The sequence below is a fragment of the Nycticebus coucang genome, chromosome 3 (genome assembly GCF_027406575.1).
Source record: "Nycticebus coucang isolate mNycCou1 chromosome 3, mNycCou1.pri, whole genome shotgun sequence".
NCBI classification, from domain to species: domain Eukaryota; kingdom Metazoa; phylum Chordata; class Mammalia; order Primates; family Lorisidae; genus Nycticebus; species Nycticebus coucang.
In genome coordinates this window covers 129414848-129429152 of record NC_069782.1, presented here as the reverse complement: position 1 = coordinate 129429152, position 14305 = coordinate 129414848, and the positions used below count along the sequence as shown (strand labels likewise).

General features: G+C 45.7%; 1 protein-coding gene across 3 annotated transcripts in view; it reads left to right on the top strand.

The window, feature by feature from the left end:
• The window catches only part of PKD2L1 (polycystin 2 like 1, transient receptor potential cation channel), a 39214-nt gene extending 25233 nt beyond the window's left edge, over positions 1–13981 (top strand). For 2 of the 3 annotated variants that reach the window (XM_053584761.1, XM_053584762.1), the window contains exons 3-15: positions 4046–4173; positions 4630–4883; positions 5841–6065; positions 6241–6469; positions 7098–7268; positions 7449–7630; positions 7905–8025; positions 8852–8950; positions 9159–9280; positions 10485–10611; positions 11678–11796; positions 12027–12150; positions 12797–13303. In XM_053584761.1, coding sequence (XP_053440736.1) covers positions 4046–4173; positions 4630–4883; positions 5841–6065; positions 6241–6469; positions 7098–7268; positions 7449–7630; positions 7905–8025; positions 8852–8950; positions 9159–9280; positions 10485–10611; positions 11678–11796; positions 12027–12150; positions 12797–12970 — 2075 coding nt within the window. In that variant the 3' untranslated portion in view covers positions 12971–13303. Of the gene's footprint in view, positions 1–3925; positions 4174–4629; positions 4884–5840; positions 6066–6240; positions 6470–7097; positions 7269–7448; positions 7631–7904; positions 8026–8851; positions 8951–9158; positions 9281–10484; positions 10612–11677; positions 11797–12026; positions 12151–12796; positions 13304–13665 lie in introns of those variants that run through there. The other variant, XM_053584760.1, reaches the window with a different exon arrangement.
• Positions 13982–14305: the final 324 nt, after the last annotated feature.

Below are 14305 nucleotides of genomic sequence, written 5' to 3'. Positions count from 1 at the left end.
CCTAATTTAGAAAGTTCTTAAGGTTGTTTCTTGGTCTTTCCTATATGTATGTACTTCAATTAAAAAGTTACAAAGAAGAGTGTAGGGCCTGTGGCTCAAAGGAGTGGGATGCTGGCCCCATATGCTGGATGTGGTGGGTTCAGACTCAGCCCCGGCCAGAAACTGCAAAAAAAAAAAAAAAAAAAAAAAAGTTACAAAGGAGAATAAATATTATTTTTTGTGTGTCTGTAGGCATTTGACTAGGTGAACAAATTTTTCTCAGCAGATATAGTCTTTCCTGACTGATAATCAGAGATATTATGCCTCTATAAATGGTTGACAAGCAGTTCAGAGCAATGCTAATTCTGAGCAGAAGTTTATAATCAGAGTAGAGAAAAAATTATAGCAATGAGTACCATCTAGTGGCCATTCAGAAGGTGTAACAATTTATTTATTTAGTCAGCCTATGTCAGTAGGAAAAGTTCAGCTCACTGACCATGGGTCAGTGTGGTGGGCTCTCAGGAGACAAAAGTTTGATTTCTAGTGAGAGCTCATTTTCAGATCCAGAAAAGTTGAGTCTGAGTCCTTCTCCAGATCCTAAGGACAGGTAATCACAGATTTGAATTGGAGAGAAGTAAAGCCATAGCTTGGATTTACCAGAGTTGAATGAGAAATGTGAAGTAATGTTTCCTTCTTTGCTGATTTTCCCATGCTGGAAAAATATAAAGTTAGTGCCAAATTTAGGATCACTTATTGGCCTTCCTTTCTTCTAGGACAATAGTGCCAGTCCATTCTCCCAAGTTGTTCCAGATGAGGTGGTGGGAGAAAACAGGGCCCAAGACCTAAAATGGAAAATTCTTAAAGGAAATTGCTCACAAGATGCTTACTTTCTTTGCATCTTACTTTCAAAATGTTTGATCAAACTGCAGACTTACAGAAAAGTTGCAAGAAAAATACAAGAATTCTGATACACTTTATACATTTTACTCAGATTTCCCAAACATGAACATTTTTACCATGTTTTCTTTTCCTCTCTTTCTCTCTTTCTCTGTCTCTGTCTCTCTCTCTTTCTCTACACACACATACAAACACACCCACACACACGTTGGAGAGTAAATTGTAGACATAATTCCCTGTTATTCCTAAGTATCTTAATATATATCTTCTAAAAGGAAAGATATTCTCTTATCAAAGTTAGAGAATTATCACTGATAGTGGTGCCCATGGCTTGGTGGGTAGGGGACCGGCCACATGCACCAGGGCTTCCAGGGCTGGTGGATTTGAACCCAGCCCAAGTCTGCTAAATCAAAAAAAATAGCTGGACATTGCAGTGGGCACCTGTAGTCCCAGATACTTGGGAGGCTGAGACAAGAGAATTGCTTAAGCCCAAGAGAATTTGAGGTTGCTGTGAGCTGTGATGCTACAGCACTCTACTGAGGGTGACATAGTAAGACTCTGTCTCAATTAAAAAAAAAAAAAGAAAATTATCATTGATCCAGTACTATCATATACTGAACAGACCTTATTATAACTTTACCAATCATTCCACTAACAACTTTTCTAACAAAAAACAAGTATGGTCCAGGATCACAGATTATATTTAGTTTTCATATTTCTTTAATCTCTTTTAATCTTTTTTTTTTTTTGAGACAGAGCCTCAAGCTGTTGCCCTGGGTAGAGTACCGTGGCATCACAGCTCACAGCAACCTCCAACTCCTGGGCTCAAGTGATTCTCTTGCCTCAGCCTCCCAAGTAGCTGAGACTACAGGCGCCCACTACAATGCTTGGCTATTTTTTTGGTTGCAGCCATCATTGTTGTTTGGCAGGCCCAGGCTGGATTCGAACCCACCAGCTCAGGTGTATGTGGCTGGTGCCTTAGCTGCTTGAGCCACAGGCACTGAGCCTAATCTCTTTTAATCTTAAACAATTTTTTTTTTTTTGAGACAAAGTTGCAAGCTATCGCCCTGTGTAGAATGCTGTGACATTATGTCTCACAACAACCTCAAACTCTTGAGCTTAAGCAATTCTCTTGTCTCAGCCTCCCAAGTAGCTGGGACTACTAGGCACCCACCACAATGCCCAGCTATCCTTTTTGTTATTGTTGTTGTTGCAGTTGTCATTGTTGTTTTAACTGGCCCGGGCCGGGCTCAAACTTGCCAGCCTCGATGTATGTGGCCAGCGCCCTTGAGCTACGGGTGCCACCCTTTTCTTTTTGTTTTTTGAAACAGAGTCTCACTATGTCACCCTCAGTAGAGTGCTGTGATGTCATAGCTCACAGCAACCTCAAAAAGAGATTCTCTTGACTCAGCCTCCCAAGTAGCTGGGAGTACAGATGCCCTCCACAATGCCTGGCTATTTTTTGTTGTTATTGTTGTTGTCATCATTGTTTAGCAGGCCAGGGCTGGGTTTGAACCCACCAGCCCCAGTGTATACGGCCAGTGCCCTAACCACTGTGCTACAAGTGCCGAGCCAATCTTAAACAATTCTTTACTCTTTCTTTACCTTTCATTGCCTGGCCAAATAATTTGAGTAACAAAATAAATTATAACTCATAGAAAAAATAAACAAGAATCCATGAGTTTGAACTGATATACACAAATGTATAAATAAATAAGAAAGAAGAGAAAGCTCTTTCTGAAGAGAACTAATATATGCACAAAGAGTTATGTAATAGGGTCAGGTACAGTGGCTCACGCCTGTAATCCTAGCACTCTGGGAGGCCAAGGCGGTAGCATTGCCTGAGTTTAGGAGTTCAAGACCAACCTGAGCAAGAGCAAAACCACATCTCTACTAAAAATAAAAAAAAATTAGCTGGTCTTGTGGGGCACACCTGTAGTCCCAGCTACTTGGGAGGCTGAGGCAAGAGGATCACTTGAGCCCAAGATTTTGAGGTTGCTCTAAATTATGATGCCATAGCACTCTACCCAGGGTGACAGAGTGAGACTCTGTTTCAAAAAAAAAAGAATTACGTATATAAACAATTACCAGCTCACAACTATATTAGTTGTCAGTTATTAAATCAGGCAAAAGTCATCAATGGATGTTAAAACTATTAGGTGAAAGATTGATGAGTAATAATATATTTACATAGTTAAAACACATATTAATTATAAAAAGAAAAATAATGGTTTTAAATTGGAGAAATCTGGCGGATATCACCTCAATAGAGTCTCAAAGTTAACATAACCAGTAGGGAGACAAAGGGACCATCAGCACCTCCTGCTATGATGTACTGAAAGGACACAGCACCACTTCTCTATTTCTCCTCAAAATGCATAACCTGAATTTTAGAATCAGGAAACATCAGATTAATCTAAATTGAGGGACAATCTATAAAATAAATGGCTTATACTTTTCAAATCCTGCCTTTCAACCAGGAAACTGACAGCTCCCTGTGCATAAAGCCCTACTTATGGGACTGGGCATGTGTGTTGGGAGGTTGAGGGAGATTCAGTTCTTCAGAGCAAATGTCAGGTCTGTTTGGATCTGGGAACACTTTTGAGTCCTCTCTCAGGAGATGACAGTGCCCATCAGGATGCCCTAGTCATGCCTGGAGCAGCAGTGGAATGCCCATCTGCTACTCTCATGGCTACAGAATCACGGACTCCAGGGCTGAGACCACATCTCCATTGGGAGGTATTTGGCCCCAGCCTTGAACTCTAGAGGGAGTACTCTAGAATTTGGAGGCACTTTTCAAAGGGCAAAAATACAGGACAAATAAAAGGAAGCACTGCCCAATGCAGAAGGCAAAAATATCTTGGCTCTGAGGGATAAGAAATAGAAGTTAAACTGGTTCAGTAAAGGAAGTATAAAGTTTCATAGTTATAACATAATTCCTAACAATATCATAAGACAATTACTGAGCAGAGTTCAGGCTTCCTGAGGATGAGACCTTGTAGCTACAACCTTTCCTTAATGCATTCCCTGGTTCCCTCATTGCCACCATCAGCCTCCTAGCCAACCCTACGCTGTCATGCAGGGAGCATCTCTGGCCCCATGACCACCTCCTCTGGGGAACTTTGATGGGAACAGTGAGAAGGACACAGCTTCTTGGGCTGTTTTTTAGTGACCTATGGAATGACAAGCTCCAGTGCGTATTACTATACCAAAGTGATGTCTGAACTCTTCTTACACACCCCATCAGAGACCGGAGTCTCCTTCCAGGCCATCAGCAGCATGGCCGACTTCTGGGATGTGAGTATGAGATCTCCTCTACCCTTCTCCTCTCTTTCTCAATGGTCTGAGGAAGGCTGGACAGTGAGACAGGGAGGTCGGAAGTAGGCCAGGCCATGTGCCCCAAGACGAGGTCTTTAGGGATCAGGCTGAGTCAGTGGGTCAGGCTGAAACAATGTGTTAGGCAAGAGTTCTGGTGGAGGTAGGTGAGGGGTCAGGATGCTGATCAGGGAGGCAAATCAGGAATTAAGATCAGTACTGGGAGTCAGAGGTAAGACTAAACTTCAAAACACATTTTAATTGAAGAGTAAGGCCATACCAGGTGAGGATAGGGTTCACTGGTTAGCTGAGGAGTCTAAAACAAAGCAGACTGAAGACAAGTTGGGGTGAGAGTGGTCAGGAAATGAGGGCAAAGGTCATTTAAGGGTAGGGAGTCAGGAGGAGGCACGGAGAGGTTCAACCCAGCCTGTGGTCCAGTTTGCCCAGGGGCCACTACTGGACAGTTTGTACTGGACCAAATGGTACAACAACCAGAGCCTGCGCCATGGCTCCCACTCCTTCATCTACTATGAGAACCTGCTGCTGGGGGTCCCCAGGCTGCGGCAGCTGAGAGTCCGCAACGACTCCTGTGTGGTGCACGAGGACTTCCGTGAGGACATTTTGAATTGCTATGATGTCTACTCTCCAGACAAGGAAGAGCAACTCCCCTTTGGCCTCCTCAATGGCACAGCGTGAGTGAACCCCCTATCCCACCAATGTCACAAGGCCTGCCCTTCTGGGCCTGACACCATCCCAAAGTGTGGGAACCACTTCTACTGAGGCTTAAAGAGTCTTAGAGGCACTTTATGGGACTTAGGGGGCTTCTCCCTCAGTTCCAATTGTGACTATTTGGGGACCTTACTTTATCACTGAGTAACAGAGGAGGTAGGTTAGCATACAGAGCCATAGCTTCTAATCTCATTCCCACACACAGGTCACAGTCACTCATACCTTCCTCTGAGGTGGTCCTTTGGCAGGAGGGAGAGGCACTTTCTTGCCTTGAATCCCTTGGGGGTATGGACAATGGGTGAAGTTGAAGAGTCCAACCCTTGGGACTCAGAGAGGGAGAAGCAAAAGGTTGAAGGAGGATGAGGAATTAGGAAAGAAAGGGAAAAGGGTGAATAGAACAGGAAAGAAGAGGGAGGAAATAGGGCACGGGGTAAAAGTTTGGTGGGTAGAACAGAGAATTGTAGGGTTGTGCAGCCAATTGTATGATCAGAGCTGGAAGGATCATTTCTGGATTGTACAATCCAGGTGCTTTTCTTAAAGGGACTACTCAGGTTGGGACCAAAAGTGGAGCTTGGCTTTGTCAACCATGGTCTTGACTGACACAATGAAAGATTAGATTTACATTTGAGTTTCAGTTCTCTCACTACATAGCTGGATTATCTCAGAAATCTCTGAGTCAGTTTCATTGTCTACAAAATGGATAATATCTGCCCTTCCTTCTCAGATAGTCGTTAATATCAAATAATATATGCCAAATATATATACTTATATTAAATAGTATCAAATAATATGTATTGACATATGCTGTATATAATATATATCACATATTATAGATACACACACGGAAGTCCAGACAATCAGAAAGTGTAGCTGTTGCCTTGGGAGATGAGCTTTGGCTCAGATGACATTTTCTGTGGCAGGTGGACATACCACTCGCAGGATGAGCTGGGGGGCTCCTCCCACTGGGGCAGACTCACCAGCTACAGTGGAGGTGGCTACTATCTGGACCTTCCAGGACCCCGACAGGCCAGTGCAGAGGCCCTCAGGGACCTCCAGGAGGGGCTGTGGCTGGACAGGGGCACTCGGGTGGTGTTCATTGACTTCTCGGTCTACAACGCCAACATCAATCTGTTCTGTGTTCTGAGGTGAGCCCCCTTCCCTACTGCAACCCTCCCCCCCCCACTGCCATGGATCCTGGATCCTTTCTCCTGTGCTTGAGACCCTTTCCTAAACCCATACCCTACGGTGGGTGTGTAGAGGAGAAGGTGGGAGGAACTGTCCCAGACCAGGTTCCCCCTAAGCATGCCCCTGCCCCCACAGACTGGTGGTAGAGTTTCCAGCTACAGGAGGGGCCATCCCATCCTGGCAAATCCGCACAGTTAAGCTGATCCGTTATGTCAGCAACTGGGACATCTTTATCATCAGCTGTGAGATCATCTTCTGCATCTTTATCTTCTACTATGTGGTGGAGGAGATTCTGGAGCTGCACATCCACCGGCTTCACTACCTCAGCAGCATCTGGAACATACTGGACTTGGTGGTCATCTTGGTGAGGGACAGACATCTCAGACTTGGAGCATGCTGGGGGGAGGGAGATCCACTTTGACAGGATCCCAAGTCCTCCTCCTGACTTTTGGTCAAATAGCTGTGTGATAACTCCCCCGAGCAAGAGGCTGGTGTTCCCCTGGCCCTGCCCTTGGAAAAAACACTGTCTCTGAGTCTCCGCTCCTCTGTACCTTTTTATGCACTTAATATCCTGTTTCTCTCTTGCCTTCTTGCCTGTGCCCTTTAACCCCTACCTTTTTCTTCTATTCAAATATTCTGCTCCTTCATCATCATTCCTTCTACTAACAGGACATATTCATTTACTGACAAATGCTTGGAAGTGGTGGGAGAAGGGGAAATACATTTCTTGGTTCCAGTTCCCTTTGGCCCTTCCCAACCTGTATATTTGCCACTGGCCCCAAAGCCTTCTCCTGAGCTTTAGAACACTTATGATGCTTCCCAATCATCCTTTCAGTTCCATTTGGACCTGAGATAGTTAACAACTTAGCAGGAAAAGATATTTGTTCCCCCTACTTATCTTACGTACCCCAGCTCTTCCTGGGGCCTCAACTTTGAACTTTCCTCAAGATGCCTTTGACTTCTCTGATGCCCCCATGACCCCTGTGTGACAGCTCTCCATTATGGCCATTGGCTTCCACATATTCCGAACGCTTGAAGTAAATCGGCTGATGGGGAAGCTCCTGCAGCAGCCAAACACATATGCTGACTTTGAGTTCCTCGCCTTCTGGCAGACGCAATACAACAACATGAATGCTGTCAATCTCTTCTTTGCCTGGATCAAGGTACCTGGAGTTCCCCATGCCCAGCTCTGCCCCAGGACACTCTTTCTCCCTTCCTTAATATGTGTCTCATTTTCTTTGTCAGTTTGGCAACTCCTATGGCCTCCATAGGCCCTTGGAGTGGACTTCTTAATGCTTTTCCATTTTCCTCCCTCACCACTTGGTTCACCATGACCCTTCCAGATATTCAAGTACATCAGCTTCAACAAAACCATGACCCAGCTCTCCTCCACACTGGCCCGCTGTGCCAAGGACATCCTGGGCTTCGCAGTCATGTTCTTCATTGTTTTCTTTGCTTACGCTCAACTCGGCTACCTGCTTTTCGGGACCCAAGTGGAAAACTTCAGCACTTTTGTCAAGTGCATGTGTGTATCCTGCCCCCTTCGCTCTTCTCTGGCCCCTTACCCTGCAGCTCCATGGTGTATGTACCCTTGGGGAAGATGGGTAGATGTGCATGGTGTGTCTGTGCTTAAAGCCTCTGTGTGAGAGTCTTCAGAAGCCCTGGTGTGTGCTCAAGCAATGCAGATTGGGCCAATGTGCAGTGGGGGCTCTATCCATAGTTAGGAAGTGAGGTGAAGGTGTGGATGGGAGGTGAGGGTTTGATTAGGCTCTGGGTGAAGTCTAGACCTGGTCTCTCAGTTTCACTCAGTTCCGGATAATCCTTGGGGACTTTGACTACAATGCTATCGATGATGCCAACCGCATCCTGGGTCCTGCCTACTTTGTCACCTATGTCTTCTTCGTCTTCTTCGTGCTCCTGGTGAGGCTCTCTTTGAGAGGTGGGAACATAGCCTTCAGGGTAGAGTTTTGGTCCCCATGTGTCCCCCACTCAGGATTGTGATGAGTTTCTCAAACCAAGGATGGAAAGTGGGTAGGATGGGAGGATGTTTGGATCTTCTGAGAGCTGGCTAATGTGGTCGTAGCCAAGATGGTCAGTTTGTGGGTTTGCAGAGCATAAGGGAACCTGCAGGATCCCTCACTAAAATTAAACCCCCATCCTCTAAGGATGGAAAGGGAAAGAAAAATGCCTCATGAGGAGAAGTAGCTGCATCAGGAAGCTGCTATACCCCTTTGTAAGACTCCCCTTCCTCCGGGGACCTCTTGCTGATTTCTATTGCCACTACTTGGTAGTTGTTCCCTCTGCCAACCACAAAAGATGTAGACTTGATTTTTATTAATAAGGCCAGCATATCTCTTTATTTGATCAATGGATGGGGATATGGACATGGATTGGGAGTAGTTGGTAAAGAGAGCACAATTGTACTCGTACCTTGAAGTTTCTGGTTTCAATGACTGGCAGGCACCGACATGGACGAGGTCTGTGGCATCTGTTGGGGTATCTCTGTGGTCAGAAAGGTTGCTGCAGCAACTGAAGGGATACCAGGTTGATGATGGAGCATGATCCATCCTTAACAGAATTGTGCTGAAATGCTGGGCTCTGAGGACTCTGAAAGTGGGGACTGGTAGGCTGCAGAGCTGGTGTTAAGAGCATGGGACCATGTGTCTGGTACATAAATGGGGTCAGTGGGCTCAATGCTTTCAGTGGGTCTGGGAGTAAAGGCTCAGGTGTCTGCCTTATCCTCCAGAACATGTTCCTGGCTATCATCAATGATACATATTCAGAAGTCAAGGAGGAGTTGGCTGGACAGAAGGATGAACTGCAACTTTCTGACCTTCTGAAACAGGTGACCACCCAGTCTCCTTGAGCTGCACATTTGCATCAGGGCCCGAGTCCTAGGCTCTGTGTCCTGGTCTGTTTCTGACTGGTATAGAGGCCTGTGCCCAGTATGCCTTCAACTTATGCCTGGACATATGGCACCCTATGGGTAGGGGTGCGGTCCAGGGATAATGAGAAGCCTATGGGAAATGGTGCCTATCTCCTTTCCCTTCCAGGGCTATAACAAGACCCTACTACGGCTGCATCTGAGGAAGGAGCAGGTTTCAGATGTACAGAAGGTTCTGCAGGGTGGGGAGCAGGAGATCCAGTTTGAGGATTTCACCAATACCTTGACAGAGTGAGTAACCAGAGAGCCATCCTTCTCTGAAACTGGTCTATAATTCTGTGAACTTCAACTATAGGGGTCTATAGGCTTCTGAACTTTCCCCATAGATCTCTGATCCTGATCTTCAGAATTGTGCCCATGGTTTAAAGGTCTCTGACCATGATCTATATATATAACATTCTGGATGTTTCTGATCAACTCTTAGGACTAATGTATAATGTAATTCCCTAATCGTTTTCTATATCCCCCACTCCTAAAACCTCATTATCTTCATTCATTGCTTCCCCACAAACACTGTTCTATTCCATTAGTCATTCCTTCCATGACCCTCAGTCAAACATATTAATAAACATCGAACAAATATATGTGAGCACTAGCCAGAGGCCAGGGACTGAATAGAGAGCAACAAAATTAAATGAGACAAAGTGTTTGTTTTCCAAGAGCTTATCATAGTCATGTAAGCAAAAAAAAAAATTAAGAACAAACTGAATCACAGAATAAGTTCAACAACAGAAGTGACTACAAGAGAGGTGGCATGGAGTAAAGAGATTGACCAATTCTATCTCCGAGCTTAATGGAAGGTTTCCTGAGAGAGGAGATGTCTGAATAGGGTTTTGGAGGATAAATAGCTTATTAGCAGAATGCAGAGGAAAAGCCATTCCAAGAAGAGGTGAAAGCATGAACAAAGGCATAGAGGTCTGAAACCAAGCAACATATACAGAAGTAATAAGTAGAGGAGCATTGCCTAGGCATCAAATAAAAGGTGGGTTGTAACAGGAGAAGGGGCCAGAGAAATAGGTAAAGGCCACATTGGGAAAAGATTCTATTCAAAAATAAGGTGTCCAGAAAGGATTTTAAGCTGGGAAGGGGAAATTTTACCTGGACATTAGAAAAGTTAATTACTCCAGTTGTATCATGGAGGATAGATTTCAGGAGCAGGGGACAAAGTAGAACTGGGGAGTGGTGAGTTATTTAGGAGCAAAGAAATTTCACAGTAATCCTGGCTGGAAGCCACGAGGCCCTGAACTGGTCAGCAGGAGTCAGAGAGGAAGAAGAAATACTGTAGAGTCAAGTGATTTCTTGCTAGACTTTGGAGATGCTTCTTTCTCAGAAAGCAAGACTCTTGCCAAAGTCTAGCAAAAGAGCGGGAAGTCCGTAATCAAGAGGTCACAGCCACAACAGGGGACAAGGCATTTCATCATTCTGTTTTCTTCAGACTAGGACATGCACAGCATGAAATCACTGAGCTCACAGCTGCCTTCACGAGGTTTGACCGAGATGAGAATTGCATCCCGGATGAGAAGGAGCAGGAACAAATGCACCAGGACCTGGAGGATAAGAGGGTGAGCCCGGCTGACTGGTGGAGAGGCAGTGTGAAGAAACTGCTCACCCTCTCCCTTACCCAATACAGCCTCAACACAAACCTAGACTGAAAATCTTCCCACGTATGGGCAGGAAAGAATGCTCTAGAATGGCAGTTCTCAAAATGCTGCACATTAGCATATCCTGGGGAGACTTTATTTTTCATTTATTTATTTTTTTTAAGACAGAGTGTCACTATGTCACCCTCAGTAGAGTGCCGTATCATGACAGCTCACAGCAACCTCAAACTCTTTGGCTTAAGTGATTCTCTTGCCTCAGCCTCCCAAATAGCTGGGACTACAGTCACCCACCACAATGCCCAGCTATTTTTTTTTTTTTTTTTGGTTGTTGTTGTTGTCATTGTTCTTTAGCAGGCCCAGACTGGGTTTGAACCTGCCAGCCCCGGTGTATGTGGCCAGTGCCCTAACCACTTGAGCTATGGCACCGAGCCTGAGGAGCCTTTAAAAATCCTCATACTTTGGCCACATACCCTAGACCAATTAAATCAGGATTTCTGGGGGTGGGACCCAGATAACAGTAGTTTAAAAAATTTCCCAGGTGATCCTAACGTATAGCCAAGGTTGAGAGCCATTGCTCTAAATCACAGTCTTGGAGAAAAAGGACTAATTGCCCAAGAATCCCTGATAACTCCCTCTGAGGACTTGCCTTCCTGGAATTTTCAAACTCTGATCCTCCCTGTCCCTACTCTGCTTGCTCCATACCTGTCCTGGGTAGACCCAAAAAAGTCAAAGGCAGAGTGACAGCATCCCGGAAAGAGAGTGCCAAGAATTCTGGTACTGTCCCTCCTCTCCCAAAATGAGTGGTGAATACCTCACCAATCAAGGGTTCAAGGAGCTTGTGTTTTGTTTCTCTTTAGAAGTTGGTCCACCATGACCCTATTGTTTCCTCAGTCCGAGAGGGAAGAGGAATAGCAAGAACTGGAATCTGAGCCTTGGTCTTGAGAGCTCATTACCGCAGGTGACAGAACAGGAGCAGATGGCTTCCCAGAATCATCTTCTGTCTTCTAACCTCTGACTTCCTGATCAGGTGGCCCTCAATGCTGAAATTCAGAATGTGGGTCCGTCCATTGCAAGTAGCCTACCAGGCGAGTTGGGCCCAGAGGCTGCCAGAGCAGGAGGCTGGATTTCAGGAGAAGAATTCTACATGTATGTGCAGCCAGAGACTCAGTCCTGGCTATGTTTGTAATATCCTACCTTGAGTTTTTTACCACAACTTTTCAATTCCCTGTCCTAACTCAGGAAGAACCTCTCCTTTACTTCTCCCTACAAGGTTGGGTCTTATTAAATATCTCCCTTGTTCCAGTCTAGACATATGCTGTTCTGTTACTCCTGCTCCAGATTTTTTGCTCTACTGGTCTCTTTCAAATTCTGTACAGGCTCACAAGGAGAGTTCTGCAGCTGGAGACTGTCCTGGAAAGACTTGTGTTCCAGGTTGATGCTGTGGGCTCAAAGCTAAAGGTGCTGGAGAGGAAGGGGTGGCTGACCCCCTCCCCAGGCACGGTGAGTGGTCCTTTATTAGCTCCCCATAGCTGAACTCTTTTCACTTAGTCAGCAGGGGAAGAACAATTTTGAAAGACATGTTTTCAGGCTCCTGGGGAGACAGGTTCACAGTGATAAGTGTATCAGTGGAGGTGGGATGTGGTGATATCGCTTTGAAGTTTGTTGCCCTGCTTGAGGACTGCCTTGGCTTTTAGGAGATGGTCTGTGCCAGTTCATTTGGGCTTCAATAACAAACTATCATAGACTAGGTGGCTTATCAACAACCAAAATTTCTTTCACACAGTTTGGGAGGCTGGAAAGTATAAGATCAAGGCACCAGCAGATTTAGTGCCTAGCGAGGGTCCAGTTCTTGATTCACAGACAGGTGTCTTCTTTCTGTGTTCTGTGTCCTCACATGGTGGAAGGGACAAAGGAACTCAATCTTCAATAAGGGCCCTAACCCCATTCATGAGGTCTCCATAAGACCTCCCAAAGACTCCACATCCTAATGCCATCACATTTGGGGGTGAGTTTCAACATGTGAATTTGGGAGAGAAACAAACATTCAGTCTATAGCAGTCTGGGTTCTCTGGAATCAAACCCAGAGAAAAGGAAAGTGGGAAACACATTCTTCCTCCAAATGACCTGACCTTTTTTCTCTTAACAGGAAGAACAAGCCATTTGGGAGCACCTACAGCCAGCCCCAGCTATGACTCTAGCCCTCTGGGGAGTCCAGGGTGGGCAGGACAGTGGTGGCAGAGGATGCCTAAAGCATCAGACAGCAGACTCCTCTCCCTCTGCCTCCTCTGAGGCCCCCTTTCCACGTTCCCTCCACTTCTAGGAGAGCAGATTGCAATATGGCTGCTTCCAAGCCCCATCCTGTGTCTGGTCTTTTGAGCCAATATTTCCATGTGTAGTGGGCATTATGCTTAGGCCTGTGACTCAGTGTTTCTGTGCAAAGCCATATAGCTCTCTCTGCGAAACAACACTTCCCATTGGGCTTCTCACTCCCTGTAAGAAGTGCAGTTTGCTCTGCTCTGGTGATAAAAGTGTCAATAACAAAAAGGACAAAGGTGGGGGGGGCGCCTGTAGCTCAGTGAGTAGGGCACTGGCCCTATATGCTGAGGGTGGCGGGTTCAAACCCAGCCCCGGCCAAACTGCAACAAAAAAATAGCCAGGCGTTGTGGCGGGCGCCTGTAGTTCCAGCTGCTCGGGAGGCTGAGGCAAGAGAATCGCATAAGCCCAAGAGTTAGAGGTTGCTGTGAGCCGTGTGATGTCATGGCACTCTACCTGAGGGCGGTACAGTGAGACTCTGTCTCTACAAAAAAAAAAAAAAAAAAAAGAAAAAAAAGACAAAGGAAGGGAGGGTAATGCCTCTTCGTAAGCACCTGAATAGCCACAATTGTCAAAAAGGTAGAAATTAAAAGAGCAGGCAGTGTCTAGATATCTTTCTACTTGCTAGTGAATCTTATTTTTATTCTTCATGCATCTAGAGATCTGCTGCTAGTATCTATGGATTTCTTGTCTCCCCCACAGAAGGTCCCTGTAACAGAGAAGGGGAAACCTCAGAAGAGGAGACGTTTATGTGGTGACATTCCAAAGGTGCAGATGAGTTAGAGTGACAGAGGAGAAGCCTCTGAAGACCCTTCTGGAGGAGCTTGCCTCCTGGCATTCCACTGAACCTGGGAACTGAGGGGGGTAAAAACCAGGAGATAAAAATGGTGCCTGAAGAGAATCAGACAAGGAATTGACCTCAAGATTCAGAGATCTTTGAACTAACATGTGATGAGTTCTGATTGTATTTTTCCATAGGACCATGTGGGTTTTCATGATTACTATCAATAAAACTCCTTAGGAAAACCAGAACTTAGTCTTTCTTCTGGGAATGCAGAGGGAAGAAGGTAGGCTGAAAGAGTGGGCCATCTATGTGTTTGGGCTGGAATAGGGAGTATGGAGTGAGGGCAGTGACAACATAAAGGAGCTGGGCTGCCTCAGGAGTCCTGAAATAAGGCCCCTTGGCTTGTAGGAATGGTTTGAAATGATAGGTACTATGGTTGTACCATAAGGAGTAATAGAGACAGGTGAAACAGGGAGACCCAGTTCTCAGGATGGAGTCAGGTTAAGAGGGCTGAGAATGGGGGGGGTGGGGGCAGCGGATGTGTGTGCGTATATGTGG